Source organism: Polyergus mexicanus, unplaced genomic scaffold (genome assembly GCF_030449975.1).
Source record: "Polyergus mexicanus isolate NDT 795.1 unplaced genomic scaffold, iyPolMexi1.0 SCAF_5, whole genome shotgun sequence".
Lineage (NCBI taxonomy): Eukaryota > Metazoa > Arthropoda > Insecta > Hymenoptera > Formicidae > Polyergus > Polyergus mexicanus.
The window spans coordinates 7833543-7850165 of record NW_027223325.1 but is presented as its reverse complement, the minus strand read 5'-3'; the positions used below and the strand labels follow the sequence as shown (position 1 = coordinate 7850165).

General features: G+C 35.7%; 3 protein-coding genes across 5 annotated transcripts; all 3 read left to right on the top strand.

The window, feature by feature from the left end:
• The first annotated feature begins 1708 nt into the window (after positions 1 to 1708).
• On the top strand, positions 1709 to 5505 carry LOC138933627 (uncharacterized). Of its 3 annotated transcripts, none has more exons than XM_070296482.1 (9): positions 1709 to 1853; positions 2137 to 2256; positions 2714 to 2831; positions 2977 to 3241; positions 4105 to 4212; positions 4290 to 4380; positions 4740 to 4876; positions 5107 to 5239; positions 5348 to 5505. In XM_070296482.1, exons 1-9 carry the CDS (start codon positions 1710 to 1712, stop codon positions 5447 to 5449), a joined length of 1218 nt encoding a protein of 405 aa, XP_070152583.1. In that variant the 5' UTR covers position 1709; the 3' UTR covers positions 5450 to 5505. The 3 variants fall into 3 exon arrangements, with proteins under 3 accessions (XP_070152583.1, XP_070152584.1, XP_070152585.1); XM_070296483.1 differs by having other exon boundaries at positions 5344 to 5480; XM_070296484.1 differs by lacking the exons at positions 4290 to 4380; positions 4740 to 4876.
• A 1952-nt stretch (positions 5506 to 7457) lies between these two features.
• LOC138933598 (uncharacterized) lies at positions 7458 to 9890 on the top strand. Its single transcript, XM_070296420.1, has 6 exons — positions 7458 to 7788; positions 7875 to 8015; positions 8118 to 8494; positions 8558 to 8944; positions 9063 to 9455; positions 9519 to 9890. The coding sequence occupies exons 1-6, from the start codon at positions 7458 to 7460 to the stop codon at positions 9888 to 9890; spliced, it is 2001 nt and encodes a 666-aa protein (XP_070152521.1).
• A 1468-nt stretch (positions 9891 to 11358) lies between these two features.
• Positions 11359 to 12699, top strand: LOC138933597 (uncharacterized). The gene is made up of 3 exons (XM_070296419.1): positions 11359 to 11546; positions 11640 to 11878; positions 12014 to 12699. The coding sequence occupies exons 1-3, from the start codon at positions 11359 to 11361 to the stop codon at positions 12697 to 12699; spliced, it is 1113 nt and encodes a 370-aa protein (XP_070152520.1).
• The last annotated feature ends 3924 nt before the right edge of the window (positions 12700 to 16623 follow it).

Genomic DNA, 16623 nt, shown 5'->3' with positions numbered 1-16623 from the left:
CCTCAAGAGAAATTTTCGTTCGTAGAGTTTTTCTCTATGGGAAATAAACATGTGTTATATTTCCGTCGGCGTCGAAATTGATCGCTTGATTATACACTCTTTCGCGAGGGAAAGTATAAATTTCCAAGTGTTTCGATCTCACAGTGATAATACATATATTATATTATATTTATATTAAATTAAACAATTTATATTAAAATTTGGGGCAGTAAAGCTATAGCTTAATTCAGCTGGCTAATGGATGGAAGAAATTAAATTAATTTTTTTTTTGCGTCATTACGCTTTGCGGTAAAATTCATTTTATCATCGACATTAATCAGACATTTATAAGACTTCAGAGACATGATTGTTATTCCGAGTTCTATTTCGTTACGTGAATAACGTGTCAGCAGAGAGATTATTAACGAGTTTAATGAACAATCGATCGATTGATCTTCCAATTCTACCAAATACCCATTGAATGTGTAACAATAAAAAAAAACGCAAAGGCACTAACAAGAATTTATAATAATAATTAAAATAAAGAAAGGAATATATATTAATAAGTTACCTCACAATAGAAACTCGACTAATCAACAATATTATGTGCAGAAAGTTCAAGTTTGCATTCAAGGAAATTCTGATGTGACGACCTAATTGTAAGAACACACGCAATGAATCGATATATTGATTGGCCAAATTCAAATGGTCTTATGAGAAGCGTATATTGTGAAGTGCACTTAATTTTATATCAAATTTTTATAAACCGCTTCTTTATGATTGTTGCGAGCATACTGAAAATTATAGCAACAAAATAACAATCTATTGCGATTAAACTGCATTATATATAGTTATATTTAGAACAACGCGTAAAAATATGAAAAACTCTACGTTCTATCAAATAATCGACAAATTTATCATTAGCTTAATTATCAGAAAAAGCTCTTTGTAACTACTACAGCTTCATTTCAGATTATAGTAATGATTATTCACTTTTCGTAATATCTTTTTTTCTTATACATAATAGCGATATTCCTAATGTGTGCTTTGTACATATATATTTAAATATACATGATTTAATAAAAAGATACATATTAATGAGTAAATAATGTTTTAAATTTAATATTTTTGGTTGCGAATGTGTATAGCAAAAGCTAGAATAATAATAAAATTTTTAAAAAATATAAGACATTAACAAATATAAGAATTAAAATGAACAGAACATATTAAAATGATTTTCAGTGAAAAATAACATGCTGTGATAGTATCACGTTAAACACGCCGACATGTGCTGATATTCAGCACAACTTAGACGAGTGCCTTCCAGCAGTGTATGTAACAGAATGAAACAGATGCGTTACCGAATAGTAGCGTTTGCGACTGCGCGACTTTTGTGTAAAAAAGTTCTCTCATGAATACTTTTCTATAAGAAAATAATTCCGTTAAATTGTTCTTAATGCGGAATCGATTGTTTATTCATGAATTTTCACCTAAGAAAATTTTTTAAATTATATAATTATGTAATTGCCTAATTTTCCACTCAATTTAAAGTAGTCACTATATGCATTATTGACTATTTCTTATTTATCGAATGAGGAAAATTACTGATGATAAAATTTATACTATGAGGAAGCTGTCGTGCATTAAGCGGTTGATAAGTTGAAAAGGGGGGATAGGTGAATATTCGTGTACTACTTTTCCGTCAAAGTTGTGTCGACAGTCACGGAGAGATGATCTCTCTCGAGACTCAACATTTTAACATCAACCGAATTCTGTTGCTTATCATTGGCTTGTGGCCTTATCAGAGATCGCTCCTGGTTGAACTTCAATTAATTTTATTTTATGGTATTCTGATGACTTTTATCGTATTTCAGGTACGTCGTTATTTCCATTATATTTTATTACGGAATCGCGCATATTAAATTGATGTTTATGAATGAATGCATTATTTTAATTTTTTCGCATGTAAGATTTAAATATAATTATATAACACAATAATTGTTTTCTATATAATTATTGCAGTTATAATTACATATAATTATTAATTATAAACCTTTTTCACTAAATTATTGTACGTAATAGGTTAACGAAAAATTGAGAATTTATAAGCAAATAATAAAGCTTTTTTAATACAATGAATAATATTAATATTTACAGTTAACAACATTTATAACAGCGGAATGTACTCTGGATCTTATCTATAAAGTTTTATCTTCGGCATTCTTTTATATTTGTTTTGCGATCAAATACAATTCATTTTGGATTAACGCCGATATTGTAAGCTTATAAATCATTAAGCACTTTGATATATATATATATATATATATATATATATATATATATATATAAACTATCCAAAGTCGATCGAGAGTAACGAATACGAAGCCCATATGTATTGCATTCAAAGATACATATACATATATATATATATATATATATATATATATATATATATATATATATATATGTATTCATAGATACATATATATATATATATATGTATCTTTGAATGCAATACATATGGGCTTCGTATTCGTTACTCTCGATCGACTCTGGATAGTTTATTTTTCTTTAATATATTCTTCATTTTTTTATTCTATAATCATTATAATGTAAATGCGGACTAAAAAAAGCGTATATAAATTAGTTTGAATCCGATCAAGAAAAAATACAGACATATTATTTTTTTGAATGTTGCGAAGAAAAATGACACACAATATTATCAACATGATAGATAAGGACTTCGCTAAAGCAACTTCAAGACGTCTGTAATGAGATAACAGACAAGAATGAAATTGCTATCATAGAAAAATACGGAGACAAAGCAAAACGTATTACGATTTTAATTTTACGTAAGATAATATTTCTCAATCTTTTTTTTATATTCCAATATCTTTTTACATTTAAATAAATAAATTGCGATTATAAGAAGCAGAAAAAATTAAAGAAACAATAATATATTTGTTGACTTATATAAATATTTTGAAATTTTTTTAGTTCTTGGCATGTTCCATCAAGTTACTTTTACTTTCATATATATTTGGCCGTACATTCATCACAATATGGTTTTCACAAACAAATCTCGATTACATTCTTCGGAGCCTATTATGACAGAATATTTTATTGATCAAGAAAAATATTCCTATTTAATTACTCTGCATAGACACGCAACATGTTGTATAGGCTTATTAGCAATCATAGCGACAGGAACTATGCTCTTATCGTATCTTCAACATACTTGCGCAATGTTTAGTATCGCCTGGTAAGTAAACAGAGTAAAAATATGTACAACAATTTAAATAATATATAATTAAATAATATATAAACAAACCATATAATTACAACAATATTATTAAATAGATTAGAAGTATGTATAACAATATAAATAACAGTGTTGGGAACGTTACTCTATAAAAGTAACGCGTTACCGTTACCGTTACTCAGAAAGTAACAAGTCGTTACTTTTTCGTTATGTTTTCGTTTTTTGTAATGCTAAAATAAGCTGTTAGATTATAAAATTATTTAATAATCAATATCAAATGTAATAATCTAAGTTATAATTAAAAACTCTAAATTAGTCTCTATATAGCAAGCGTTTTTTATATTAAACTTATTTAATGATTTTAATTTTTTTATGCTAATATCTTTACTTTTTAATACACTTATCATTATAGGAATTTAAATTATAATTTCCAAATTCCAATTTTGTCGAAAATTTTTATCAAACATTGTTTTTAAATATTGATAATATTATTAAGAGTGTATTCAAATATTCACTGCCAGTAGCTAGTAAGTTGTAAAATCTATAATTTACATTACTATAAATTTTCAATACTGGCAGTGACTATCAGAATACAGAATATGATAGAAGACGACAAAATATTTTTCAAAAAATACATCTATCTATTGAACAGATATAAGATAACAAAGAACCAAAAAGTAACGATAAAAGTAACGGCTAATTCGTTACCGTTACCAGAAAAAAGTAACGATCGTTACCGAAAAAAAGTAACTGTAACAGTAACGACGTTACAAATAACGCGTTACTTCTCAACCCTGATAAATAATATGCTTAAACAAACCATATAATTATTGTAACAATATTGTAACAATTATTTACCGTAGTTACCGTATCGAACATGCAATGAATATTTTACAAAAAAGTTATCAAAATGAACAAAAGAGTTGTGAAGAAATAATTCGTGCTGTGAACATTCATTGCAAAGCTATGAAGTTCGTATTATCGTTATATTCATAACAAGTATTTGTTTGCACCTAATAATAATATATATATTTTCTCACATTTAAAGGCTTAGTAATTTTTTAATATCCAATTTTTCGGGATCGTACTTTTGTTTGATAGCGGCTGGTGTACTTTGCTTGAGTTGTAATCTTCTTCGGGTAAATTTTATCTACAAATTCCTGGAAGAGCAGTGGGGCACTTTACAAAATTGAAATTAGTCAACAAGAAACCTACATAGATAAAAAAAATAACAAAATCGTTTTCTAACGATCAAAAAATCTATAAAATTTATTGCATGCTTATTTTCTATTAGAAACATAAATTATATCTAAATTACTATGATATGCGAAAACTTTTTAGAAAATTATGCGAAATCTTGCAATTATGTAAACTGTATAGCGAATAGCGATATATTACTCGACATAGATCTTAACGTACTGACTTATTTTACAATATGCATAGAATATGGTGAATGAGAAGCTAATGATATACATAGCATGTGTCTCATAATTTTCAGTTGATATCGTTCACTGGTAACATTCGGCAACTTATACTATCTCTAACTAACCTAATTATCCACTACGTGTACTTGTTTGTAGCCAATTATACTGCACAAGAAGTAACAGATCATAATGATTATTTGTTTGCTATAGTGTAAGAAAATTTCATTCTTATATATAAATATATTTATACTTTCCACATATTAAAAATATGTCAAAAATAAAAAGATTTCTGATAAAGTTAATTATTAAAAAAAAAATTGCATACGTATATGTACGTTTGTTTGTGTATGTGTCGATGCATGCATGTTCCATGCGTTTGATAAAATATTTATTTACACACATTTTAACTAACTAAAATTTGTTCATTTCATTGTTCCGTAGATATAACGTCCGTTGGTATATGGCTCCAATACATATACAGAAAATTATACTTTTTCTGCTGCAAAGAGGTACTAAAAGTTTTCATCTGATTCTCGGTGGAGTATTTGTAGGGTCCTTGCAGAGTGCCGCTTCGGTGAGAAATTTATACGAATACATCGCAGATACTCAATGTATTATTATTTTCTCAATAATATATAATAAGTGAATGAAATAAAAGAAAGATACTTTTTATTTTAGATAGCGAGCGCTTCCATATCGTACTTCACCGTTCTTTATTCTACCCAGCAAGAATAAAAATATGGTAAAGCAATTCTTAATTTTTTTGAGCCGATTGGGCAAATAAAAAACACGTATCAATTGTTCTCGTTCTTCAGACATAGCATTATTATTATCCTCATAAAGAAGACAAAATCTTTGTCTAATAAAAGAAATTATTGTTTTATCATAATGTATAAGATTTGAAGTATAAAATTAAACAATATGTAATATAAATGGAAATGTGATGTAATTGATGAAAAATTATATAAAATGCAAGATAATATTTTTATTATCTTGCATTTGTTTCGCTTTTTGGATTTTTTGCTCATGACAGTTTCTAATCAACAATATTTAATCTACAATCTATTTTAATTTTAGTTAATTGGACCAAAACCACTTTTACTTTCAAAATATGCTCTTGAAACTAAAGACTATTAATAATAAATTATTAATAAATTAATAAATTATTTTTAAAAAATAGATATTTCTTTCTATCTCTCTTTTTTGATCACTCTCTCTCTCAACTATTTTGTAGACAAAAGCTTATCAATATTTAGAAATGTAGAAGTGTTTGTAAAAATGCGCAATTGTGCATAAAACGATACCCTTCCTAATAAAAATTTTATATTTAACAATAATTGATAACACTGGCCGACAAAATGAGACTTTTTTTTGTTTTGAGTTCTATCAAGTTATTTCTGATAGATATTTTAGTGCTGATAACGAATTTGGCCGTAAAAATGGTGTATTATGTAAAATTTTTTCAATCAATGGTACTAAAATAGACGTTTTTGATACTATTGCATGAGTTGTATCTGTCGATGGGAACGTGCTCCAGAAAATAGCGACAGCTCAAATTAAAGCTAAAGATCTATACTTTTTGATAAATATGCTAGAAGTTTTAAGCAGAAAAGGTTTTCTTGAAAAAAAATGATCGAAACATAAGAAACATCATTTATCGCAGTGTCCCCCAGTCATACGCTTCTAGTCATACTTCAATTGTCCGTTGTTAAAATACTAGCGTCAAAAACTACTCTAATCTTAACTGATAGCGATCACGAAAACCTACGTATCCACTTCCATGATTTGAATAATTATTTAATAATGTGATTTCCCATTCAACACGTGTTTCGTAATGAATGGTCAGACAAATGTATACATACCAACTTTCATGATTAAGATAACTTTCTAAAATATTTTAGTAGCAGATAATTGAAGATGTATGACTGGGGGATACTGCGATAAATGTTTTTTAAGTTTTGACCATTTTTTTTTTTAAACATTTCCTGCCTCGCATTTTTGACATTTTTATCATAAAGTATAAGACTTGAACTTCATTTTCAGCTGTCGTTGCTGGAGCACGTACTCATCAAAAACTATAGCTCACGCAAATGTATCAAAAATGCCTATTTTACCAACTTTGACTGAAGTTTTTTTAAAAACTGGATATGATACGTCATTTTTACGACCAGATTCATAATCAGCGCTAAAAAATTACGCTAAACATGATCTAAATAGACTCGCGGAGAGAGGAACGCGAAGGTATGATGTTTGCGTGGGATCACGTGGGATGGCGCAAAGTACAATTAATTTTATTTTAATCTGACAGTAATCTGATTGCTATTATCGTATTTCAGGTATGTCAGCATTTCTCTATTATATTTTATTACGAAATAATATTATACAGACATATAAGTTGTTGAAAATCGAGACTTAGCATTTGGGTCGGCCGTTCGCACTGGGGGCCGGCCGCGCTAGGGATATTTTTCTTGTGCACTTTCAACTACAGAGAGCTGCAGGCGCTCTAGGCGAGTTTCTTATCTCGGTTCTTCCACACTCACTGTCTGGGAAGGCGCGTGCGAAAAGACTGTGGCGTGAGACCCTCCTGCGAAAAAGAGACGTGATAATAAAGATATTATCGAATTCTGTGAGTCAGAACCCTATTATCTAACCACCACCCTTCTGAACAACGTTGAGAGAAACTAACGGGTAGTTAGTTGGCCGTCTCATCATTTTTGGTGACTCCGACGTGATTGTGGTGTCTTATTTTTGGCGTAACGGACGTTCGTGCGTTGTGATAAAGAAGAAGCAAGATGGACGCGGCAAAGGCGGCAAGAACGGCTGCACGCCGGTCATTCACCAGGACCGCGAATGAGATAGATCAGTTATTGACGGCGAAGGAACCCAATTTAGGTGATTTGCGGGATTCTTTGACCAGGTTAGAACAGGTGTTAGAAGAAATCCAAGGTTATGATTTGACTGTTAGACAACATATATTGGAAACAGTCCCGATCGACGAAGCGGCACTCGATACGGAACAATCCGTAATAGATGTTTACGAGAAACGATTTATCAAGACTCGAAGGAAGGTGCGCGACATTACCGATGACGAAAAGAGAGGAAATCGTCCGAAAGCAGTAACAGGTCAGTGGTGCATGCAGAGATGAGGAGAAGGAAGACGTATAAGCTCCCGAAGTACGAACCGCGTAAATTTAATGGTGACGTAAAAGAATGGCTCCCTTTTTGGTCTCAATTTAAGAAAAATCACGAAGACGAAGAGTTAGACGATGCGGACAAATTTCAGTATCTCGTACAATGTATGACGCCAGGGACGGAAGCAGCGGATTTGATGGATACTTTTCCTCAGTCTGGTGAGAATTAAGGCAAAGCATCGAAGGCACTACAAGAGCAATTCGGTAATGAGAAGATACTTAAACAAGTGTACACCCGTGAATTGGTAAAAATGGTCATAGTCAATGGAAGCCCGCAAAATGTAAGTTTTTCAAAAATGTTTGACAGATTCTCAGCTCAATTACAAGCGCTCGAGACCTTAGGAGTCAGCAGCGACCAGATGTTGACGTTTCTGTATCCAATCGTCGAATCTACGTTGCCGGAAGATGTGCTTACTGCGTGGCAAAGAAGTCCAAACTGGGGCAAGGATGGGTCGACGATGAGGCCGCCCCAAACCGATTTGCAACTATTGCTAGATTTTCTGAAATTGGAAGCCCAGTGTGAAGACCAACGTCAATTAGTACATGCGGGATTTCAAATTCAAAGGAAGCCGGAGAGGAAGGCAAATAAAAACGTTACGTTCCAAAAAGAAGATGGTCCTACAGCATCTGGGCTATTTGTAAGTTCGAAGGTTGGATGTCTATTCTGTGATAAGGCTCATGAGAGTTAACTCTGCGCGAAGGCAGCCTCCATGAATCTAGAGAATCGTAAGAAAGTCGTGACTGAAAAGAAAGCATGCTACGCCTGTTTAAAGACTGAACACGGGTCGCGAAATTGCAAAGCCGTAGTAAAATGCGCTTTTTGTCAAAGGAGACATAGTTCGATGTTGTGTCTGGAAGTAGAGAAGAATCAATCGGTGCCCGAATCTACATCGAAACTGACACCCAGTCAAATCACACCTTCGATGTCTAATATGCAGTGTTCCGGAGATGTCATATTACAGACTGTGTTCGTGAATCTGGAAAACAATGGCGTGCGACGAAGAGTACGTCTCGTGTTTGACGGTTGTCATAGATCCTATTTACTCAAAAGCACGGCAGTCGAACTCGGTTTGAAAACTGCCGGAACCGTGAATATGTGTCACATTCTCTTCGGATGTTCTCGGGAGATCAGGCAACATCAGAAATAGCAAGTGAGTATCAAAAGTTTGGACGGATCTCAAGACATCGTTGATTTTGTTGGACCAGGTAAAAATCTGCGGACTATTGCCGAGAACTAATAAGCAGAACGTAATAGAGGATCTTAAGCAAAAAAAGATATTCGTGAATGACGTGGGAGAAGATTCACCGGAGGTTGAGGTCCTGATCGGAGCTGATAATTTTGCATCGCTGCTCACTGGGAAAAGGAAAAGTCTGAGATGCGACTTGATCGCGCTCGAAACGGCGTATGGGTGGACTCTGACGGGAGAATTGAGGAAATATGAATCCAATAATACGTCGCTAATGGTATGTACATCCATGATGGCGAAGATTAACGTGACTAACTTGTGGGACTTGGAGCTTATTGGCATCCGAGAACCAGCTCTTCATAAGTCACAAGCGGAAAAAGATACAGAAGCCCAGCAACACTTTCTCAGAACCGTAAGTAGAAATTCGGATGGAAGATATTGTGTTAATCTGCTTTGAGTGGATGAGTTGAAACAGGTTCCGAACAACTTCGATGCTGCGAAGAAAAGACTCGACGGCACTCTGAGGAGGTTGAAGTCAACGAACATGGTAGAACAGTACAATAAAATATCCCGAGATTGGATCTTGGAGGGAATTGTAGAAGTAGCGCCAGCAGAAGAGCGAAACAATCGTGGACATTATCTGCCTCATCGGCGGGTAGTGAAACCTGGAAGTTTGACAACGCCGGTTCGTCCCGTGTTCGATGCTTTGTGCAAAACTGGACGTACACCATCGCTGAATGATTGTCTAGCTAAAGGGCCCAATCTGATTGAATTCCTGCCATCCGTGTTGAATCGATTTCGTTGTGGCAATATTGGGGTATCTGCTGATATACGGAAGCGTTCCTGATGATTGAGATAGCGGCTGAAGATCGAGACTTCCTCCGGTTTCTATGGTGGGAGGGAGGACGTGAACAACAACTGATGGTGCTGCGACACAAACGGGTAGTATTTGGCGTCGATTGCAGTCCCTTCTTACTCGCTGCCGTAATCCGATTTCATCTCTCTAATGTAGGCCCAGAAGAACAAGAGGTAGCGGACAGACTATTGAAGTCTATGTATGTAGACAACGCGCTGACGTCTGTCAACACCGTGGAAGAAGATGCTTCAAGGATGGCGCCTGCCGATTGTTGGCTGATGCGAAAATGGAACTACGCCAGTGGGTCTGGACCGCTGGAGAACTAACCGGTGAAGGAATCTTGATGACGGGAACAAACGATATGAACTTGTCCAATAAGCCTGACAAAAGGGAAAAGGAACATACAACCTCAGTGCTTGGCATGATGTGGGACCGACAAGAAGATAGGTTGTGGACGGATTGGAAGAATCAGGAAGTCCTTGCAATCGTCACTAAACGCACAATTTTGTCGGTAGTCAATCAAATCTTTGATTCTATCGGTTTTTATGCTCCTGAGACATAAGAAAATACTACAACAAGCATGGCTTGCAAAGAGAGGCTGGAACGAAGCCTTAGAAGAGGAATTTATTTCAGAGTTTAAGATCTGGTACGAGGAACTAGTTTACCTTCCAACTATTTGCATCCGTCGGAACATTGCTGGAGGAAATATCCATCGTGAAGGCTGGCAATTACATGTTTTTGCTGATGCTAGTCAAGAAGCTTATGCAGCGGTAGTGTATCTACGAACTCAAGGGGACAACAATGTTTCGGTACAGCTGCTTCAAGCCAAGAGCAGGGTAACTCCTATTAGGAGGGTCTCTATACCTCGTCTGGAATTGTTTGGGTGTGTCCTCGAAGTCAGATTGAAGTGTGAAGACATCGTTGAAACTTGAAGGAATACCTACCATTTATTGGACGGATTCCACAACAGCCTTGGCATGGATTTTCCGCAATGATCAATGGGGTACGCTTGTCGGCAATCGAGTGAGAGAGATCCTATCCTGTACGAGTGTTGAAGATTGGCGACATGTTCCTGGGAATTTCAAACCCGCGGATTTGTCGTCGAGGGGGTATACGGCGAAAAGGCTTAAGGTTTCCAGTTGGTGGATGGGCCCAGATTGGTTGAGCGACGTGCCGCAGAGCTGGCCGTCCGTCGAAGAAAAGTCAGATGAAGAAATTGTGGCCTCCGAGAAGAGAAGAACAGCGATTGCATCGATGATCAACATATCTAAAAAACCTATGTTCGGAGTTAGATTGGGCAGTTTTAAGAAGAATGTCTGAGCCATGGCGTTCATCTTGCAAATTGCGACCTGGTGTAGAGAAATCCAAACCACGTATGTGCGAGGAGTTGACAACTGAAGAACTCAACAAGGCTGAACTGAAACTTATGTGATTAGTTCAACAAGAATCGATTGAAACGATGGGAGCAAGTTTCCATGAACTGAAAGTATTCCTTGGAGAAGATAAACTGGTGCGAGTCAAGACAAAGCTCGTCCATCGGAACGACTCAGTAGGCCTTCGTTTCCCAATTCTGTCGCCAGGAGGTCATCCAATAGTGAGCTACTTAATTCGTTCGATCCATCATCGGTTCTGTCACGCAGGAGTACAGTTTGTTTTGAGCAAGCCTCGAAAACAATTCTGGATATTGCGCGGCCGTCGCGAAATTAAAAGGATTATCACTTCTTGTATTATATGTCGCAGATTCAAGCAAAAAAGGGCTGAAGCTACTCCTGACGCTCTGCCCAAAGATCATGTTAAAGACGCTATGGTTTTTGAGACTACAGGAGTCGATCTCTGTGGTCCACTGTATCTAAGGACCGGAGAAAAGGTTTGGATAGTACTTTTCACCTGCGCAGTCTACAGGTGTGTGCATTTGGAGTTAGTAACTTCGCTCTCGGCCGAAGCTTTTCTATTAGCTCTACTACGATTCATTGGAAGGCGTGGGCGACCTTCGACTATACGATGTGACCGAGGCACGAATTTCGTTGGTGCAGAAAATTTGCTCGACTCCCTGGATTGGAGAAAGATTGAATAGGAGACAGCTATACAACGTATTTCCTGGAAATTCAATCCAGCGGCTGCACCTTGGTGGGGTGGATTTTGGGAGCGCCTCATTAGATCCGTCAAGGATTTATTAAAACGAATATTAGGTAAGGCCCGCCTGCCATACACAGAATTAACGACCTGTGTGATCGATGTGGAGGCGGTTATCAACCAAAGACCACTGACCTATGTGTCCGAAGACGGTGAAGATCTAGTCCCTCTCACGCCGGCTATGTTTCTACGTGAGATTCCCGAGGTAACCGTCCCGGATTTCGATCAATTGGAGAAGAATGGTCTTCGGGGAAGATATAGACATTTGACACGTGTCCGCAGTATGTTAAAAGAGAGGTTTCGTAAAGAATACCTGGCAGAGCTTGTGCATCACGGAAAACTGCCGTCTTCCCGTCCTGTAAGAATAGGAGATGTTGTACTGGTTGGTTCAGACAACCGTAAACGTTTGGAGTGGCCCTTGGCGAGAGTCCTGGATCTGTTGCCCGGGAAGGATGGCGTATCGCGTGTCGCCGGGCTGAAGTTAAGCTCTGGAGAGCTCATTTGTCCAATTCAGAGGTTGTACCTGATGGAGGGTACACCTACCATGATGGAGGAAGATGACCCTGAGTCTACCGTGAGCAAGAATCCCGAAGACGACAGGGAGAATGTGTCGAACGTGACGCGAAGTGGACGTCGCGTCCGTAAATCTATTAGATTCAGTTTTTGAGTTTAGATGTAAATTGTTTTGCTTGTTCGTTATTTTATCAAGAATTCTATTTAAAGAGAGTATTTCCGTTTCCCATACAGCACCGAAAGATTGTAGAAACGTTGCATAGACCTTGCATTGAAACATTGTAATATTGCATGGAAATTGCGAAATGTTTCTGCAATGTTACTGCAAGTCTGCGGCAACGTTGAAATGTCCGCTCTTAGAAATATTACAATATAATATTACAGTAATGTTACGGTGCAATGTATTTGTAATATTGAAATGCGTTGCTACAAATATGCAGAACGCTTTAAATTTGATAGATAAACTTGGAAAATATATAAAGACATCCAAGAGAAATAAGAAAACAAGATTGTGAATTTACGCAATTACGAGTTTTTTCTCTCTTGGATGTCTTTATATATTCTCGAAGTTTATTTATTAAAATTGAAATATCGTGCATATTAAAAAATTATTATGAAATTTTTGGTTTTATATAGAAATGGAAACTATTTAACAATTTCCTGTTATCTAGTTAACATCGCTATTTTATAAATAATTAACAAGTTTAAGAAAATAGTAGTGATTAAATAATTTCATTCATAAAAGTTAAAATTTTACTTATATAGATATTAGACTCTATTTTACATCTTAAGTAGACAATTAACGAATAATTTTAACTTTTTTGGATATTTATGTATCCGATTACTGAACAATCAGTTCAATATCTGAATTCCCTGTGTTAGGATTGTATCGGATAAATTAAACTGATAAAAATAGTTATATCTTTAATCTTATTAGCCGCTCGTTGCAAGCTTTATGTAATCATCGTGACTGAAACTTAAATGCGGGATAGATAAGGCAACACGCACCGCGTAGCGGTAAACAAACGAACTAGCGATTGCCGAAAACTGTTTTTTGTAATGTTTTTGAAATGTTGCTGTAACATTCTCATAAAATATTACAATTATATGTTCCAATAATGTCTCAACAATATTACATTGCAACTTGCAAGATTGTAATATTACTGCAATGTAATTGCAATGTTCTGTGCTGTATGGGTTGAGTTACAAGAAGAGAGAAAAGACTTATTTAGTATATATAGTTGGTATAAGCTTAAGGTTATTGGTAATTGAGTTTATTTCGTTTAATATTGTGCGTTCTATAGTTGTTTGATCTTTTGCTTCCACAAAAGAGATGGGAGAATGTTGAGAATCGAGACTTAGGATTTGGGTCGGCCGTCCGCAGTAGGAGCCGGCCGCGCTAGGGATATTTTCCTTGCGCACTTTCAACTACAGAGGGCTGCAGGCGTTCTAGGCGAGTTTCTTATCTCGGTTCTTTCACACTCACTGTCTGGGAAGGCGCGTGCGAAAAGACAGTGGCGTGAGACCCCCCGCGAAAAAGGGATGTGATAATAAATTACATTGTTTATTAAAAAGTTATTAACAAATAAAGTTTGAGAAACAAAACGTAATTTTTACATGAGTTTGTAATTTCCACGCAAGAAGCGAGGACCATCCTCATCAGGACGTTGTATAACTCAAATCAAATTTTCAGAAATAGGTTTGGGTTAGGTTATATCTTCCGGAAGCGGAGCCTTGGACCTTGAAAAAAATAGCGGTCACGATCCGTTCAAAAGTTATAAAGCATTAAAGAATGAACCCCACTTTTTGTCTTTCAAAGTACAAGCGTGGACATAGTGGGGAAAAACCAGCATAAAAGGGGACCTCCCTCGTATGACCTTGACCTTGACATATGTTGTCGAGGTCGTCCTGAATCACCTCGACCTTAAAATAAGTTGCGGTCACGATCCGTTAAAAAGTTATTAACAAAATAAGTATTATGGATATAATTTACATTTTTGACACCGTATAGATAGAATCGCAAGTATATATGAATAGCCATAATAATACCGCGCGCGCGCACGTACACACACACACACACACACACGGAGGGTGGGGGGGGGGAATGCAAGAGATGTCTTCGGCCCCTCTCCCGCACCCATCCCTCCGGTATGCTGGGTGGACCTTGCTTTACAATGTAGCATGTACGTTGTAAGTTGTAAAGCGAGGTCCACTTTGCCTACCGGCGAGGTGGGTGCGGGAGGGGAGCCGAAGACCCCCCTTGCATCCCCCCGTTTGTGTTTGAGTGTGTGTGTGTGTGTGCGTGCGCGCCATGCGAAAATGTGCGCAGTTTTATGTCCCAAGCATCAGTCAGTCACTATCTTTAATTATTCATAACTTTGTAGTAAACAACGAGCGACGATTAAATTAGAAGAAAAAGTTATTCAGAATTATGTTCTTGACAACATATACCAAGATCATTGAAATCGGTGAGGTCGCCCTTAATCTTAAGTTTTACCATTAAATCAATCAATTATTTTTTGCTTTAACAAAAAAACTGTTCAATATATCAACGATTCACTGCTAATGATTTTCCTTCGTTCATACATATACTATTTCCACATACATGTTAATTGTTTATGCCTTTTAATACTTAAAATAACTGCTATATTTTTCATATCTTTTTGTTAATAACTTTTTAATTAATAATGACCGCTAAAAATGACGACCTTTTGTATGTTGTTCAGGGTCAGGACCTTGATAACATATTTCAAGGTCAAGGTCATACGAAGGGGTCCCACCCTTTATGCAGGTTTACCCATATTTCTAACTTAAAACTAAAATTTGATTTGGGTTAGATTATATCATCCGGAAGTGAAGCCTCTCTTGAAAGAAGAAGGGAGGGTACCCACTGCGTCCACGCGTACACTTTCCCATTCACACAACTGTTGTAGGATGGAACTCGCTTCCCGTTGTAAACTATATGCATGAGCGCAGTGTGTTTCGACCCTTCTACGGGGGAGGGGGGGGGAGCTCCATTTCCAGAAGACATAACCTAACCCAAACCTATTTCTGTTTTAAAACTAAATCACCACAACAAAATCAATAGATAGTGTGAGGTGATTCTCACTTCACTTTGCAAATTATATGTCGAGCGGGAAGGGACAAATCTTGTTTTGCACTGTACATAGGGATCGGTGGGGGTTGAAATTCGCTTTGTGTAAAAATTGTAAATCCATACAGAACTATACAATCATATAACTTTCTCGTACTGTAAGCAGAGGGCGGTGTTCCACATATGAAACTTTAATTTGCTATGTTTTCTAAACTAATGCCGTCCGCCGGTTAATTCTTGCGGAGAATTATTCAGAAGAATATTCTTGACAACATATGTCACCGTGAAGGTGATCGATCTATAGGGCCAACTTCGAGAATTTTACCCATAAATATTTTTTATTGACATTTTACAATGTGCATAGAACAATGTGGTGCGTAAGTAGCCGATGATAAGCATATAACATGTGTTTCATAATTTTCAGATCACATCATTGACGAATAACATTGAAGAACGTTTACTATCTCTAACTATTGTAATTGTCATTTATATGTATTTGTTTCTATCCAATTATACTGCACAAAAAATTACAGATCACAATGAATATGTGTTTGCCACAGTGTAAGAAAAATTTCAACTTCATATGCGAGTGTATTTATTTTGCAAATACTTATAACATAATTCAAAGTTAGAGATGTCTGATAAAGTTAATATGCTTTTGAGAAAAAATAAATATGCAAATATATATTTATGTGTGTGTATATATATGCGCATCGTGTGATTAAAAGTGTTATTTACACAAATTTTACCTAACTAAAGTTTTTCAATTCATTATGTCGTAGATATAACGTTCGTTGGTATATGGCTCCAATACGTATACAGAAAATGATACTCTTTTTGCTACAAAGGGGTACTATAAGTTTCAATTTGATTCTCGGTGGAATATTTGTAGCGTCCATGCAGAGTGCCGCTTCGGTGAGAAACATATGCATATATCATACATATACAATATGTATTGCAATTTTTTCAATAATATATAATAAG

What these genes read in the sequence shown, in the direction of transcription:
- LOC138933627 (XM_070296482.1), top strand. Translation starts at nt 1,710, where the DNA reads ATGATCTCTCTCGAGACTCAACATTTTAACATCAACCGAATTCTGTTG. An exon ending in TGAGTTGTAATCTTCTTCGG is followed by an intron (nt 4,381 to 4,739) that starts GTAAATTTTATC and finishes CATAATTTTCAG; the next exon opens with TTGATATCGTTCACTGGTAA. An exon ending in CCTTGCAGAGTGCCGCTTCG is followed by an intron (nt 5,240 to 5,347) that starts GTGAGAAATTTA and finishes TATTTTAGATAG; the next exon opens with CGAGCGCTTCCATATCGTAC.
- LOC138933598 (XM_070296420.1), top strand. Translation starts at nt 7,458, where the DNA reads ATGGACGCGGCAAAGGCGGCAAGAACGGCTGCACGCCGGTCATTCACC. An exon ending in TCGTCCGAAAGCAGTAACAG is followed by an intron (nt 7,789 to 7,874) that starts GTCAGTGGTGCA and finishes GTGACGTAAAAG; the next exon opens with AATGGCTCCCTTTTTGGTCT. An exon ending in CTACAGCATCTGGGCTATTT is followed by an intron (nt 8,495 to 8,557) that starts GTAAGTTCGAAG and finishes CTCTGCGCGAAG; the next exon opens with GCAGCCTCCATGAATCTAGA.
- LOC138933597 (XM_070296419.1), top strand. Translation starts at nt 11,359, where the DNA reads ATGGGAGCAAGTTTCCATGAACTGAAAGTATTCCTTGGAGAAGATAAA. An exon ending in TTCTGTCACGCAGGAGTACA is followed by an intron (nt 11,547 to 11,639) that starts GTTTGTTTTGAG and finishes TATATGTCGCAG; the next exon opens with ATTCAAGCAAAAAAGGGCTG. An exon ending in ACTACGATTCATTGGAAGGC is followed by an intron (nt 11,879 to 12,013) that starts GTGGGCGACCTT and finishes AATTCAATCCAG; the next exon opens with CGGCTGCACCTTGGTGGGGT.